We start from the raw sequence: 17,674 nt of genomic DNA on the forward strand, positions 1-17,674 counted from the left end.
TAGTCATCTCTCCAGCCCCTGTTCTTATTACAGCCTATTTCTATTCTTTTAACCTCTAGGACAAGATTCCCAGTTAGCAAATTAGAAAATAATCTAGATAAAGAAATTAAAGCTGGGCATGGTGGCACACGCCTTTAAACCCACCACTCGGGAGGCAAGGGTAGGAGGATCATTGTGAGTTTGAAGTCACCCTGAGACTACACAGTGAATTCCAAATGATGCCTGGGTGAGAGTAAGACCCTACCTCAAAAAAAAACAAAAAAGGGCTGGAGAAATGGCTTAGCGGTTAAGGTGTTTGCCTGCAAAACCTAGATACATAAGGGGGCACATGCAAATGGAGTTCATTTGCAAGGGCTGGCCCTGGTGCGCCCATTCTCTTTTTCAAAATAATAAACAAAAAAATTAAATACATATATATGTATGTATGTGTGTATATAGACACATACACACACATATATGTGGTGGTTTGATTCAGGTGTCCCCCATAAACTTAGGTATTCAGAATGCTAGGTTCCCAGCTGATGGAGATTTGGGAATTAACACCTTCTGAATAATTGTATTGTTGGGGGCAGACTTACAGGTGTTATAGCCAATTTCCCCATGACAGTGCTTGGCACACTGTCCTGTCCCTATTGTCCACCTGATGTTGGCCACCCTCTGCTCATGCCATCATTTCCCCCTGCCATTGTGGAGCTTCCCCTCAAGCCTGTAAGCCAAAACAAACCTCTTTTGCCACAAGCTGCTCTTGGTTGGGTGATTTCTACCAGCAATGTAAACCTGATTGCAACAGTAAAGTAGTACCGAGGAGTGGGATTGCAGCTAGACACCTGACTATATGGCTTTGGCCTTTTGGAGCTGATTTTCAAGAGAAATGCGGGAGGATTTGAAACCTTGGCCTAAGAGATGCCTTGCAGTGCTGTAAGTACAGCTTAATTGACAATTCTGGTCAGAGTTGGAAGACCTGAATTCAGTAAGAGCTATGGACTGTGAGGTTTGGCTTATGAGGGTGACAAAGAGCTTTGCCTGGACTGGGCTAGCAGTTTGTGCGGAAAGCTTGCTGTTATGCCTGGATCCTGAGAAGTTGTGCAGGGTTGCTTTGCAAAGAAATGAACTGGTGTGAGCAGAGAGACATGGCACAGAAAGAAAAATCTTTGGGTGAAATGCTGCCCATTCAGCTGCAACTGACAGATTACAACCTTTGAGATTGAGCCGGCTGACCTACACTGGAGCAACAGGAAGAATGTAGACTCTTTTGAAGGGGCCTGAGTGCTCAAGAAGTGTCCTGTTCTTCAAACTCTGCTTTATTTAACCCTGGACTAACAAATTGGAACCCTACCTGGTATTATGGAGTATAAGAAATGGAGAAAAGAGAGGGTCACTGAGTTTGCAACATGGCCTTGTGTTTTGGAAATGGCCATGGGCAGTGTGAAGCAGGTTTACTGGATGCCTGCAATGGAGATGCCATGGGGCCATGAGGACGAATTATGAGTTATAGTGGAGAAGTGGAGATGCTAGGACCACAAGATGGCTGCTAAGTAGCTGCTGGTCCTGGATGAAGTTTTCCAGGACTGTGAGTAGCCTCGCTGGAGGGGCAGAACTGGAACTCCAGAGACTTGTTGCTGGTTAGAATTATCAGACTTGGAGATTTTTCACTGGCTAGAGTTGTTGGACTTGACGCTACAGAGTTTGATGTTTACCCTGGTTGCTTTAAATCTTGTATTGGTTGAATATTTCTTTGCTATGCCCAATACCATCTTTTGCAATGTAGATGTTTCTGTGCCATTATGGGTTTTGGGGGGATTTTTTGATATTATGGCTCAGTTAAAAGAACTTGGACTATGGGGATGTATGAACATCATTGGAATTGATAAAAATTATGGGGACTCTTAAAGTCATACTGAATGCATTGTATTTTTTTTTTAATTTTATTTATTTATTTGAGAGCAACAGACACAGAGAGACAGAGGGAGAGAGAGAGAATGGGCGCGCCACGGCTTCCAGCCTCTGCAAACAAACTCCAGACACGTGCGCCCCCTTGTGCATCTGGCTAACGTGGGACCTGGGGAACCGAGCCTCGAACCGGGGTCCTTAGGCTTCACAGGCAAGCGCTTAACCGCTAAGCCATCTCTCCAGCCTGAATGCATTGTATTTTATATCATGTGTGGACATCAGTTTATGGGGGCCAGTGGCACAACGTGGTGGTTTGATTCAACTGTCCCCCATAAAATTAGGTGTTCTGAATGCTAGGTTCCCAGATGATGGAGATTTGAGCATTATCACCCCCTCAAGGGAGAGTACTGTTGGGGGGGGGGCAGGCTTATGGGTATTATAGCCAATTTCCCCATGCCAGTGTTTGGTACGCTCTCCTGTCCCTGATGTTGGCTAGGGGGTGATGTCCACTCTGTGCTCATGCCATCATTTTCCCTGCCATTGTGGAGCTTCCCTTCAAGCCTGTAAGCCAAAATAAACCTCTTTTCTCCTCAACCTGCTCTTACTTGGGTTATTTCTACCAGCAATGCAAACCTGACTGCAAATATCAGACATATTTAAATGTATAAAAGTAAACCTCTAATACATCTTAGAATCAAGGATTTGGGCAGAAAACTAAAGAAGCACCAGGGATTTTTTATTTTTCTCAGCAGGAAAATGAACTAATTTAACTTTGAAACAAAGTTGGACTGGGGCATAAACCACCATTCGCAGTCTCTTTTCCATCTTCTCAGAACACAAGGCTGTGAGGTTTCAGGTCATTTTCTTGTATGTTCTGGTCCTTGAATGTGATCTTTAATTCTTGTATAATCATTTCTTATTGTTAAGGAGGTGACAGGGCTGCCCTCACTAAACAGTGTATCTTCTATCTTAGCAGCTAGGACTGGCAAAGGACTTTAAATTCCCTGACCTCAAAGACCAATCAATCTTGCCTGGTGTGGTGGCTGGCATGCCTTTAATCCCAGTACTCGAGAGGCACATGTAAAAGGATAATCTTGAGTTTGGGGCCACCTTGAGACTACATAGTGAATTTCAGGTCAGCTAGAGCAAGGCCCTTAAAAACAAACAAACAAACAAAAACAACTTTACACTCTATACCTGAACTCCTGGAAAGAAGTGGTTACAAAGAGCACTCTTCACTCTAGGAGGGCAGAATTATAGAATAAATATCTGTGTTCAGTGAACGTATGAAGCAACAATCTATTAGATAATGTTAATATTCAACTCAATAAAGTCTCAAATACTCACTTGGTCTTTAAAGCTATCATGTAGTTGATCTTCAGCAAAAATATGGAAATGCAGAGGTTTGATGCTGAAAATGAGAGCTGACTTCAGCATGGTCACAGTCTCTTCCAATCTCTCACCACATGCAACAACAGCAAGGTGCATTTTCTCAACAGGCTGTGTTTTTAGACTATACCTAATAGGGGAAAAAAAAAAACAACACATTTTCCAACAGTTTTATCATGTGTTGACTACTAAATATATATTTATCATGTTTAAAAATACAAGTTGGGGGCTGGAGAGATGGCTTAGCAGTTAAACGCTTGCCTGTGAAGCCTGAGAACCCCGGTTCGAGGCTCGATTCCCCAGGACCCACATTAGCCGGATGCACAAGGGGGTGCACGTGTCTGGATTTCGTTTGCAGTGGCTGGAGGCCCTGGCGCGCTCATTCTCTCTCTCTCTCTCCCTCTCTCTGTCTCTCTCTCCCTCTTTTCTCTCTCGGTCGCTCTCAAATAAATAAATAAATAAAAATGAAAAAAATTAAAAGAAAAATAGAAGTTGGCTGGGTGCATGCCTTTAATACCAGCACTCAGGAGGCAGAGGGAGGAAGATCTGTGTGAGTCTGAGGCCAACCTGGGACCAGAGTGTAAGTACCAGGGTCAGCATGGGCTAGATTGAGATCCTATTCAAATCAAAAAGAATGCCAGGCGTGGTGGCGCACGCCTTTAATCCCAGCACTCGGGAGGCAGAGGTAGGAGGATCACCATGAGTTCAAGGCCACCCTGAGACTACAGAGTTAATTCCAGGTCAGCCTGGACCAGAGTGAGACCCTACCTCGAAAAACCAAAAAAAATAAAAAAATTAAAAATAAATAAATAAATAAATAAATTTAAGGGCTAGAGGGACAACTTAGTAGTTAGTGTTTGTTTGCAAAGTCAAAGGACCCAGGTTCGATTCCCTAGGACCCATGTAAGCCCGATGCACCTTAGGTGGCACATGCATCTGGAGTTCGTTTGCAGTGGCTGAATGCCCTGGTGCACCCATTCTCTCTATCTGCCTCTTTCTCTCTCCCTCTGTCTCGAATAAAATAAAATGAAGTTTAAGCCAGGCATGGTGGCACATTTCTTTAATCCCACACTAGAAAGGCTGAGATAGGAGGATTGCCATGAGTTTGAAGCCAAACTAGTAGACTACAGAGTGAGGAGTGAGTTCCATGTCAGCCTCTACTAGACTGAGACCCAGCTTCAAATAAAAAATAAAAAAATAAAAAAAAACAAAGAAGGACCTGAGGAGATTCCTTAGCTTGTTTTCATAGCCTGCCAGCCAGAGTTCAAGTCCTCAGCCACCCACATAAAGCCAGAGATTTGATGGCAGTAGCAGAAGACCCTGTTGCACCCCCCCCCAAGCAAATAAAGAAATAAAAATTTTAAAAAGCTATAAATATTAATAATGCTGGATCAAACACTCATATTATTCCTATTCTCTCCAAAGTCTTTCACAACTACTGATCCTCTCTAGGCATCACTGAACACAAATCATTCTCCCAAGAATACACAATCAACTCCACTTATGTCTGCTACCCTAGAGCATGCAAGGGCTCAGTTCTCTCAAGGAACCTGTCAAGAAAAGGAGCATGTGTGATTTAAAGACCTTCCATTAAAATTTTCAAAACCCTTCTGATTTCATTTAAAATCCCTCTCCGCACTTTTTTTTTTTACTGTCAACTTTAAAAAAAAAAATTCATTTTTATTTAACAAGAAAGAGGCAGAGACAGAATGGGAGTGCCAGGGCCTCCAGCCACTGCAAAGAACTCCAAATGCGTGTGCCAACTTGTGCAGCTGGCTAACGTGGTTCCTGGGGAATTGAACCTGGGTCCTTTGGCTTTGTAGGCAAAGGACTTAACCACTAAGCCTTCCTTGGCTGAACTGAAGGTTCAAAGCCAGCCTGGGCTATTTAAGACCCTGTCTCAAAAACAAACAAAAAAGCAAGTAAGCCAGTCCACTCCTTCATACCCAGCATTTCCACAAATGCTGTTTTAGACATTTGCTCCACCAGTCTCCACAAAGGTTGCCAGCTACACTGAATGTACTTTTCCCTCAGGCACCTTTTGTAGAAAAAGCATTTTGGTAAGACTCCAACACCTGAACCGACAAAATGAAATATGCTCTGAAAATATCTGCCTGCCAACTGGCCCTGTGCCCCAAAGACAGGAAAATCAACTGCAGGAAAAATTGCAAGAAACACAAAGTAAGCTTCTATACTGAAGGAATTGATGACTAAAATTTCCTATGCAGACACAGGGAAGCAGCTATCCAGTAATTCTGACCCCAAATGAATGACAGGATCTTGTCAGCATCTGTAAAAAGTGCACTACATTTTAATTACAGTATGTATTAAAGTCCCTAAATAATTAAAGAAATGTTATTCAAAGAGACATTTTAAAGCTAAGTCTATTTTTCTATACAATTAGAAGAGTGCTACCATGGTTCAAAGTGGCATGATCTGAGTGCGCTGATGAGACCTCACTGTCCAGCCTGAAGTGGGAGCTCTTTCAGGGTCTTTGGCCCAGCAGGATGCCCCAGACCTTTTACATGAAGAGGCTACAGCCTGGTCACCCCCAGAGGAGCACTAGACTGCCATGGTACCCCCTCAGGCAGGCTGCCTACATACCCAGCTTTATTAAAGGCCCTCCTAACCACCCTGATAATTCCAGGAAGCCTTCAGCTACTGAGCTAAAATTCCTGTTGCCTAACCTACTGACTGAAAGCTTGAACAAGGGAAACCTCTAAACTGTGTGGTAGATGAATCTCCCTGGTAAGTCATATGATGCTGTCTGCTTCAACAGATATGCCAGTTTCATTAAAAATTTTTTTTTTGCTTATTTTTATTATTTACTTAAGAGCAACAGAGAGAGAGAGAGAAAGAGGCAAATAGAAATGGGCGCACCAGGGCCTCCAGCCACTGTAAAGGAACTCCAGATGCATGCGCTCTCTTGTGCATCTGGCTTACATGGATCCCAGGGAATCAAGCCTCAAACTGGGGTCTTTAAGCTTCACAGGCAGGTGCTTAAGTGCTAAGCCATCACTCCAGCCCCTACAGTTTCATCTTTCATGGCTACTTTACTCATGCCACTGAACTCAGCTGACTGTACCTCCTGAGGGCATTGTGTGATATCACAGCCATGGCTTGCCTTGAGCACTGCCTAAAGCCCTTATTTTCACTGGTCCTTCATACCAGTGGAGCCTGGGGCTCAGAACCATTAAAAAGGCTGAGTGTAGCTCAGTAGTAAAGCACCTGTCAAGCATGCTGAACATTCAATACTTAGCACCACTTATACCAAGAAAGTATGACAGTATTGAGTAACAGAATAGATTTAAAAACTTGAATCCCACTGGGAGTGATGGCACATGACTTTAATCCCAGCACTCCAGAGGGTAAGGTAGGAGAATCTCTGTGAGTTCAAGGCCAGCGTGGACTACAGTGAGGGCCTGTGTCAAAAAATAAAAACAACAACAAGAAAAATCCATGAGTTCAAAATATCTTAAAGGATAAGGCAAGTAAAGGAACTCTTTTTTTTTTTATTTTTAACCAAGTAGAAACTGTATGGATATATCATGTATTGGTACCATCATTTCTCTCCTCCCTGCCCCCACTCCATTGGGGGCCCTCCTTAGTGGGACTACTGATATTCACCAGGGAGTGTGGGTTATGAGTTGTGAGAACAGCAATCAGTCACTGTGTGTGCGTATAGAGGAGGGGAATGCCTCTGGAAACTCCTTACCTTGTGGCTCTTACATTCTTTCCACCCCCTCTTCCACAAAATTCCTTGAGCCTTGGTGGTCTTTTTAAAAAAATGAATACCAACCAATAGAGAATGATAGAATTATTTTTTTTAAATCACTATTTTATACTCATATTTGTAATAAATAAAACTAAACACTAGCCAGGTGTGGTGGTGCATGCCTTTAATCCCAGCAGTTGGGAGGTAGAGATAGGAGGATTGTTGTGAGTCCAAGACCACCCTGAGACTCCATAGTGAATTCCAGGGCAGCCTAGGCTAGAGTGAGACCCTACCTTGAAAACACACACACACACACACACACACACACACACACACACACACACAAAGAAAAACTACACACTGAACTTGGTAAATTAATAAAGGGGTGGGACTAACACATTCTTTTTAGATTTTAATTTAATTTATACTGACTTCAATGAATAATACCCACCAAAAAGGTTTTATTTTTTTGTTCTTATTTTTATTTATTTATCTGAGAGCAACAGACAGAGAGGGAAAGAGGCACAGAGAGAGAGAATGGGCACGCCAGGGCCTCCAGCCACCACAAACGAACTCCAGAACTCCAGATGTGTGCGCCCCCTTGTGCATCTGGCTTATGTGGGTCCTGGGGAATCAAGCCTTAACCGGGGTCCCTAGGCTTCACAGGCAAGCACATAGCCACTAAGCCATCTCTCCAGCCCCAATTTTAATTTATTGATTTGAGAGAGAAAGAGACAGACAGAGAAAATATGGGTGCATCAGGGCCTCCAGCTGCTACAAATGACTTCCAGATGCATGCACCACTTTGTGCATCTGGCTTATGTGGATCTTGGGGAATCAAACCTGGGTGCTTTGGCTTTTCAGGCAAGCACCTTAACCACTCAGCCATCTCCAGCCCCCCAAATATTTTTTAAAGAGAGTTAAAAATGCAAAAATAGGAAAATATCATTTTAACCATTATGAAATTTAATCAATATTATACCTATAACGTTTGATGACCCCTGATAATAGCTTAATCACAAAAATATCTCCCATGCAAACCTGTCCCAATCCTGAATCTATTCATGAGGAAACAGGTAAATACAAACTAAAGGCCATTCTGAAAAACAAAAGTAACATTTCAAAAAAAGAGAGCATTACCATCCTTCCCCACCACCAAAAAAAAAAAAAAAAAGAAAAAAGAAAAGAGAGAAAAAAATTAAAGAAAAAAAAACTATGTAGTTCTAAAACAAGTAAGGCTCCTTAGATCAAACAGCTGACTGCAATATGTGATACTTGACTGAGCCCTAAAATTGGAAGGATCGCCAGGCGTGGTGTTGCACACCTTTCATCCCAGTTCTCAGGAGGCAAAGGTAAAAGGTTGGCTGTGAGTTCAAGGCCACCCTGAGACTACATAGTGAATTCCAGGTCAGCCTAAGCTAGAGTGAGACCCTATCTGGGGGGTGGGGGAGATGGGCATGGTGGCGCACAACCAGCACTGGGGAGGCTCCAGAGGTAGGAGGATCATAGTGGGTTTGAGGCCACCCTGAGACTACAGAGTGAATTCATGGTAAGCCTGGGCTACAATGAGACCCTACCTCGAAAAATAAAATATATATATATATATAAGAAAGGATCACCATGAGCTTGAGGCTAGCCTGGGCCATGGAATCAGCCTGGACTAGAGTAAAACTTTGCCACAAAAACAACAACAACAACAACAACAACAAAAACTCCAAAGCTTTAACAGGCAGAAAGATAAGCTCTTACTGTTAAGCCAAAAAAAAAAAAAAAAGTATTACTAAAACAACATTAAAATGGAAAGTAAGAATAATATGGCAATTGTATTTTCTACCTGTCTACCTTGTTTGATAGTCATTAAATGTAAGATTTAGTTCTAAGTAAGAAACTGAGTTTAAGAGAGTCTGCATAATGATATAATGCTTAAGTAGGGCTGGAGAGATGGCTTAGTGGTTAAGCGCTTGCCTGTGAAGCCTAAGGACCCCAGTTCGAGGCTCGGTTCCCCAGGTCCCACGTTAGCCAGATGCCCAAGGGGGCGCACGCGTCTGGAGTTCATTTGCAGAGGCTGGAAGCCCTGGCGTGCCCATTCTCTCTCTCTCTCCCTCTATCTGTCTTTCTCTCTGTGTCTGTCGCTCTCAAATAAATAAATAAATAAATGTATATAATGCTTACGTAAAATAGTTACTATTCCTTGGTACTCAGTATAATGGATGCAGTATGATAGGTAGCAAGTACAAAAGAGGAGTATGTCTTTTAAAATCTCAAATTTAAGAACCTAGTGTGGTAGTGTTTGCCTATAGTCTCAGCTACTCAAGAAACTGAGGCAGAAGCATTACTTCATTACTGAATAAGAGCCTGGGACAACACAGCAAAATCCATCACACATACAAAATCTAATGTCAACTAGTACCTGTCACATGTTTATGAAATGCATAATGAACTGATATACAAGAATTCATGTATACTATTAATAGATATTAAGGATGAAGCTCTACTAGGCGTGGTGGCACACACCTTTAATTCCAGCATTCAGAAGGGAAAGGTGCTTTGAATTCAAAGCCAGCTTGAGACTATATAGTGAATTCCAGGTCAACCTGGGCTAGAGTGAGGTCCTACATGGGAAAAAAAAACAAAACAAAACAGCAGCTCGTATAGTAAGTAAAATGACAGAATGATGGTAGTTATCAGAAATGGGAGGTAGGGAGCCCTAACTAAGTTCCAATCACAGCAGCATAATCACAGCTAGTAATAAAGCTTTTACATGTTCTTACTACAAAAAATTATAACTATGGAAGGTAAATATAATTAGCATAATATAATCATACCATATTCCTACATCAATCCATCACACTATACATAGTCATTTGTTAACTTAAATAAAAATTTAAACAACAAAAAGATATTTAAGGCCTCTGACAGGTTTTTGGCTTAGCCAGCAGAGGTCCGCATGAATAAAAGCTCTCTCCCTTTTTCTCTCAAATAAAAGAAAGATATTTAAGTGTAATTCTTTCCATCAAGAACACCTGACTTCCTGTCCTTCAACTGGAATGATTTCCTGTTTATCAGTCATTCACTAGAGAAGGCTTTCCCTAATGCCTGCATGTTATCACCTTCTGTTATAATCTCAGGTTTACTGCTATAAACATCAGAATGTACGCTCCCAAACATGGACCCATAAAAGATTCAAAGCTGGGTGTGGTGTTGCACGCCTTTAATCCCAGCACTCGGGAGGCAGAGGTAGGAGGATTGCCGTGAGTTTGAGGCCACCCTGAGACTACAGAGTAAGTTCCAGGTCAGCCTGAGCTACAGTGAGACCCTACCTCGAAAACCAAGAAAAAAAAAACAAAAAAACTTGATTCAAAGGGGGGCAGGCTGGAGAGATTGCTTAGCAGTTAAAGGGACTTGCTTGCAAAACCTGACAGCATGGGTTCAATTTCATAGTACCCACGTAAAGCCAGACATACAAAGTAAGTAGTGCATGTATTCGGAGTTCATTTGAAGCATAAGTGGCCCTAACACACCCTTTCATTCATATTCTCCCTCTCTTCCCTCTTTCTCTGTTTGCAAGCAACTACAAAATAATTTTTTAAAAAACTGGGCTGAGAGATGGTTTAATGGTTAAGGCACCTGACTGTGAAGCCTAAGGACCCAGGTTTGATTCTCCTGGTCCTAGGTAAGCCAGATGCACATGGTGCTGCATACGTCTGGAGTTTGTTTGTAGTTGCTAGAGGTTCTGGTGTGCCCATGCTTTCTCTCTCTTTCTCTGTCCTTTCTGTCTCTAATAAATAAAAAAATAAATAAATCAGAAAAAAAAAACCTGATTCAAGAACATGGTAACTACTGACCAGCAGAGTCCCTAGAAAGCAAAATAGATACATTTTAAATTCATTGGAAAAATAGGGGAGATGCAAAACATTTTTGCTGAGAAGGATATTTTGTGCTCTGCCCTGTTCTTTCTGGCCACTGTCTATAGTCTGAGACCCTGCCTTACCCCACGCCTTATCAACACTTGTTCTGGGGACTCAGAGCCCAGTCAATCCAGTACCTTCTTTATATTGCAGTAAGCAAAGTCCAACTATTCAGTAACTTAAAAGATCAATAAATAATGTCACATTTTTTGCTACTTCAGTAAAGAAACATCTTTATACTTCCATTCCTGATTAGTCAATTTCTCATTAATAACTAAAATCATCTTCCTCAGTAGTCACATCTACCTACAAAATAAAATGCGTTTTCAGTATACCAACTTTAAATTAGATAACTGACAAAAAGTTCCATCATAAAGCCCCCTGTGGATTATGGTTTATCTTCATAACATGTAAAAATAGGACACTTACATGCAATCATCTATATTATGTATTAAATCTCTATTAAATATTAAATTAGTAATAACTGAAAGATCAGGTAAAATAGAAAATGCAATAAGAAAATTAATTTACTTATATTAAATTCAAAAATGAAATACTGCTGTTCTATTATAGGGAAAGATTTGATTATTTACTATCTAATCTCGCCTACTCTGATCTACCAATTAAATATGAAGGGCCTACCTAAAAGCCGCTTCCCAAAAGCAGTTCATTCCACAAACATCAGAGGGCAGCATCCAATAGGGATTCCAGTAACACAGAGAGGACTCTTTACACCTAACAGTAGGAAGAAATAGAATCCTGGGTAAGTAGTTAGGCTGGGAACTACCAAGGAATTAACTGAGTAATATAATGACTTAGTGTTCTATTTTACAGCAACAAAAGTGCAAATCGACATTTCTATAGTAAATTGAAGGTTAAAAAAATTAATTTCTCCCTTATATAGGGCACATTATTTTAAATAAAACTTACAATTCTCTAGATTAGAATAGACTAAAGACTGGAGCTCTCCTAACACATTCAGAATTCTCTGATGACACAGTCTAAATATTGTAATTTTTTTCACCATGGACTATAAATAGAAACAAAATTCATTTCATCCATTTTTTATTTGAAACAAAATTAAAATATTACAAATGCAGGTGGAATATTAATTTAGACATTTTTTAATGATTTGGCAACCCAAGGTACAGTGTTTTAAAACCAAGAAAATAAGAAATCATGGTGATAGTAATGCTCTGTTACCCTTCCATATTCTCAGTAATACACAAGATGAAATGGAAGTACATGTATGTTTGCGGCTAAAAATGTTGCACATTACAGAAAGTGTGCTTTCTGCAGTTATTTCCTTCCAAAGCAGTCTGAAATTTACTATAGTGGAGGCCTGGGTGCTTGCATCAGGGAAAGTCACTAAACCAATGCATTACAAGTGACTGTTCCAAGATCAAAAGATCTATGAAATTTTATGTGGGAATTTCTTGGGAATGATTAGTTTAACACCAATGGGAGTGGAAGAGAGAAGTTTATTTACCCAGGAACTGGAGCTGGAATCACTCCCAAAGAAACTGACCTCATGCTCACCCTGCATTTTCATTTTATGCTCTAGCAGCAAGGTGGATTCCATAGCAGCAAAACGGGGCCAGCAGGGGAGGAGGGGTACTTTATAAAAGCATACAAGGCAGTCGGCTATGGGGTAAGATTGCCAAGGGCAATCTATTTTCCCTTAACCATTTCCTCTTTCTGACTGCTCTGGAGGGAGAGTCCTTGTCTGAGACTTTTCCCTCCACTGGGCAAGGAGAGGTTGGGCTCTGACAACAATCAGCACCTACCATCATTCAGCACTTAGCAAGTGGTCTTTTCTACCTCTATTTCAGATTTCCAGAGTGCTGATCACACCTCCACAAATGTCAATGACATGAGGCAGGGGTTCTCGGGCTGGAAACTTGATTACATCACTTGGAGAGACCAACACCAGACCTAATAAATGAGACCCTAAAAGTAGGGTGTGATACTGTTGAGTTTTAAAACATTGCCTATGAAATTCTGTCTACTACTGCATAAGCAACTACAACGTAGAAATTTTAAAGTCACCAGGAAAAGTTATACTGTAATTTGGTTTTATTTTGAAGAATAGAGCACAGCCCAAAAGGTTATTTATCTTACTTTAACAGTTGGTAAGTCAGGAAAGAAAATGTGCCACTTACCACTTGAGTAGACACTCTATGTTTGTATCCTCCTAGGAATGCTTTAAAATCTTACATATATCTCATACCAGGAAGTAAAACTCAGTGCTATTGATTAGTAACACTTTCACACTTTTATCCAGTTCAAGTACTTACAACAAACCTTGATACAGATATTATCAGTGTTATTTCAACAAATCCATAATTTATTTATAATCAACACTTAACACACACCTTTGTTAGGAGGAAAAAAAAATTGTAAATAAACTGCTTATTTCACCTCCCCTGTCAAACTCAACAAGAGTGGAAGATGCAAATCTTAAATTTTTCTACAACTTACTTTGCACTGGGCTGGGGAGTCAGCTCAATGGGTAAGAGTTCTTGCTGCATAAGCATGAGGACCTGAGTTTGATTCCCAGCACCCACATAAAAAGCTGAGCATGATCATATACTCCTATAACCCCAGGCCTGATAGAGGCAGAGATAGGAGAATTACAGAAGCTCACTGGTTAGCCACTCTGACTAAAGCATGACAGCTCAGCTCCAGTAAGAAACTTTGTCTCAAAGAAATGAAACAAAAAAGCAATCGAGCAGCACAAATGACATCCACCTCTAGCTACCACAGGCATACACGGGGCACTTGTCTGCACACACACACATACACACACAACCCAGACCACAAACATACATACACGCCACAAACACACACAATACACACACATGCACATACCACACACATGCGCGCACACACCATAAACACTTACACCAGAAAAATTATTTTGTAAAATCTGGTGTCTCTAACACCACCATTCACTGTCTTAACATTTACTTTAATATAAAACAAATCATTTATGTGTTGTTTTCCAAATCTGCCTGGTCCTAAGGTCACTTATTAGAAACAGATCTAGGATCCTATCCCAGCCATGCCCAATTAATCAAGAATCAACAAGCCAATGATTGGATTTGATGCCTACTTCAAAGGAGGGAATTTCTGCCTGGTACTGAAAACCTAGCCAATAGCCTATAGGTGGGGAAGTCACAAGCCCTAGAAAGGAAGCTACTACTACTGTTTGGCCAAATGGCTGTCAAATTGCTCTCTAAATGCTTAATGTTTACATCCATATAATGCTGCTGTCACTCTCAGCTCCAGTTAGAGACGCTTGTTTTTGAAGTTAGTATTACCTACTACAGTCTATGGGGTGGTTAGCAATAAATGAGACATATATATCGCCCCTTTCAAGGCTCAGAGAACACTGCAGAAGTGGGAAGAGAAACAATGTAAGAACTGGAGGATGGGGAGGAGTGCCATGGAGCAGTGTTTTCCAGACATGACATGGCAGTCACATTAATAACCTTACAATGACTGTCATTTCCTGCACAATATTGGACCATCAACATTCATCATGATGGTGGAGAAGGTGGGGAGAGACATCAAAGTAGAACAAGGACTAGCTAGAAAGCAGACAATCATTAATTAGAAGGAGGACAGGGAAGGGAAGACAAGAGAAGGCTAACAGGAGAGGATTATCATCAGAGTATATTATGTACATACATGAGTACTGTCAATAAGTTTAGGAAAATAAAAGATGGAGCAGGCCAAGAGGCCACATTAGCTAAACGTGTAACAAATGACACAGATATCTTTTAAGGTCAGACTTGAAAGCGAACAGTATGTGTAAAGAGACAGCAAAAGTCAACTAGGAACCTACCGTGGTGACACAATCCTGTAATGCTAGCACTCCAGAGGTTGAGATAGGAAGAACTCCAATTCCAGGCCAGTTTGGACTACAGAGCAAGACCATATATCAAAAATAAATTTAAAAATCCCCAAACAAACAATAAACAGACCAAAAAGGTCAGGCGTGGTGGTACACATCTTTAATCCCAGCACTTGGGAAGCTAATGTAGGAAGATTGCCATGAGTTCAAGGCCAGCCTGGGCCTTGCTTCAAAAAAAACCAAAATAAATTAATACAACAGTCAGCTTGAAACTGCTTATCAAAAGAGTTGCTACTTGCTCAACTGGAACCGATTGTCACTTGCCAAACATGGACAAGGCCCTTGGCTTGATCCCCAGCACACGTTTCCCAAAAAATCATTCATGAAACTTTAATTCTGTTTATCTATTGTAACAATTTATATAGATTCCTAAAATCTGTATTTGCAAATGTTTTCATCAATACATGGGTCAATAAGCACGACTGTGACAAATCTACTTTGTGCATATGTGGTAGTGTACATGACTGTGGAGGTCAGAAATTGATACTGGGTGCCTTCCTCAGTTGCTTTCCACCTCATTTTTATGAGACAAGGTCTCTTACTAAACTTCAAACTCAGGGATTTGGCTAGATTAGCCAGGCACCAGACCATAGGGATTGAATCTACTGTCTCTGCCACCTCAGCACTGGGATTACAGGTATACACCATCATACCTGGCTTTTACATGGTGTGGTAGTTTGTGTATTCCCCAATAGACTTGGGAGTTTTATTAAAGCATATACTTAGACCTCCAGCCACCTGGCCAAAAGAGGTGTCACTGTGGGCAGATCCTGGGGTCCAGCCTAAAGGTGTGAAGAGTACTGGAGCTCTGCCTAAGATCCCTGCTATTTAGCTGTTGGTTTTGCTATTACTGTGGTATGGTTATGTCTCTCTGCCTAGATTGTGAAAGGAGGCCACCTTCTTCCACCACGCATGAAACTTCCTCTGAATAAATCCCTTCCTCCCATAAACTATGTGATTTGGAAGTTCATCCCAGCAGCATGGAGCTGACTACAACACATGGTACTTGGGATGTGAATTCAGGTCCTCATATGTGCACAGCAAGCACTTTATCCACTGAGCCAGCTCCCCAGACCAATTTAGGAAATTTAAATGCCTAGCAAATCACCCATCACTGACAATCTTTGTTCCCTACAATTTTTAGATACCTGCCCACAAGTGTTTGACTAGGGAAAGTTCATACTCATTACTAACATGTGGCAGCTGATGAAGCTGCTTACTTCATGTGCATCAAGCAAACCCCATGAAAGCAAGGACACCCGCCTCAGACTGTCCACAGGTGGCGTCTACAGTGCAACTCGGCATTACTGTTAAGCCTCACTGCAATAATCCGGTATAAGGAGAGGCCATAGACTTGAAAATAAAATTCAAGAACACCAAAGCTGGGGAGATGGATCAATGGTCAAACGTCCTTGCTTACCAAGCTCGCCAGTCCCAGTTCAATTCCTGGGTCACACGTATAAAGCCAGACACAAAAAAAGTAGTACAGGTGGCTGGGGAGATGGCTCAGAGGATAAAGCACTTGATGTTCAAGCCTAAGTACCTCTAAGTTCAACCCGTAGACCCCACATTAAAAAAAAAAAAGTACATGAGCAATTGGCACTCATTCACAGTGGCAAGAGACCCCGGCATGCCCGTATGCCCACACATTCTCACTCACACACCACGCATACATGCACATTAAAAAATTCAAGAGCAATACACTAAGCAATACATTAGTCTAGTGTCAAAACACATTTTCAAAGCATGGTGGACTAAGGGCGGCCACACAATAGAATGGCACTTCTAACAAGAGGCAGATTTTATCTTGCCTGATCCAAACTCTGGGTGGGTTCTCCTTGCTTTCACTCATAGGGATAGGATATAGTGGCTTAACCTTAAAAGCATGGTAACTTCTAAGTCCTATTTCTTGGAACACCCTTTGGCCTATTTCCATGTTGGTAAGAAATTCAAGGCGCATGGAGAAGTCATTTGAGAGGATTTAGGTCAGCAACCCAAGCTGCTCTAAGCCAAAAGCCAGCACCAACTGCCAGTCATGTGAAAGGCCACTTGCTGCACCACGCTGATCTAACAACAAACAAGGTCCTTTTCCAGTCAGAGGAGGCTGCCATCTGGGTCACAGTCCCCTCTCAATATCAAGTTTCACCTTCCTCTGCCCACTCATTTGATATGGGCCAAACACTCTAACACATCAAGAAGTAAAATGGACATGGATTATACATAAAGAAGGGAATTATAAAATGTCATCTTGGACACTGCCTTGCAGGAGATCCACCCAAATATCAGGTTCCAAAATTCAACTCCAATAATTTGGACTTCCTCCTTTCACTTAAAATAGCAATCTCTCTCAAATACATAAATAAATAAACATAAAAAATATAGCAAATTCTCATTACCACCCGAAAATGCCACCCTCAATTCCAAGACCTGTCTCCTGCCAATCGTCTATGTCCCATAACAGCTGTTTACAATAGCTGATAATCAATCACAGGCTTCTAAGTAACCAAGCTCCCCTCAAGAGACAGACCACATGGTTCATCACTTGCTTTCCTACTTCCACAACTTTCTTTCTCCAGGAAAATCTCAAGTTGAAGCCATTTGTTCACATACGTATTCTACTTGTTAACATGTTCTTCTATTTCATATAAATCCATTCTATATAATGTGTGTTCTCCAGCATGGTATTCACCTAACCAAAACCTGACTCCTCCTGTTCACACGTGTTTGCACTACTCCTCCGTGGAGCTAGTCAGAGGTCTGACAAAAATCGTGTGTCGTTTTTCAGCAGTAACCCCTCATACCACTTCTCAGTCTTGCAGCTCTAGGCTACCACAAATCTACTTTCTTTCTTCT

The 17,674-nt window shown here is 41.3% G+C and overlaps 1 protein-coding gene across 2 annotated transcripts in view; it reads right to left on the reverse strand.

The window, feature by feature from the left end:
• The window catches only part of Gxylt1 (glucoside xylosyltransferase 1), a 62,952-nt gene that overhangs the window by 22,997 nt on the left and 22,281 nt on the right, over positions 1-17,674 (reverse strand). Inside the window, exons 3-4 of one of the 2 annotated variants that reach the window (XM_045152078.1) lie at positions 11,545-11,637; positions 3,238-3,409 (exon numbers count right to left, since the gene is read on the reverse strand). In XM_045152078.1, the coding sequence (XP_045008013.1) occupies positions 3,238-3,409; positions 11,545-11,637 (265 nt within the window). The remainder of the gene's footprint in view (positions 1-3,237; positions 3,410-11,544; positions 11,638-17,674) is intronic. The other variant, XM_045152077.1, reaches the window with a different exon arrangement.

Source organism: Jaculus jaculus, chromosome 6 (assembly GCF_020740685.1).
Source record: "Jaculus jaculus isolate mJacJac1 chromosome 6, mJacJac1.mat.Y.cur, whole genome shotgun sequence".
NCBI lineage: Eukaryota > Metazoa > Chordata > Mammalia > Rodentia > Dipodidae > Jaculus > Jaculus jaculus.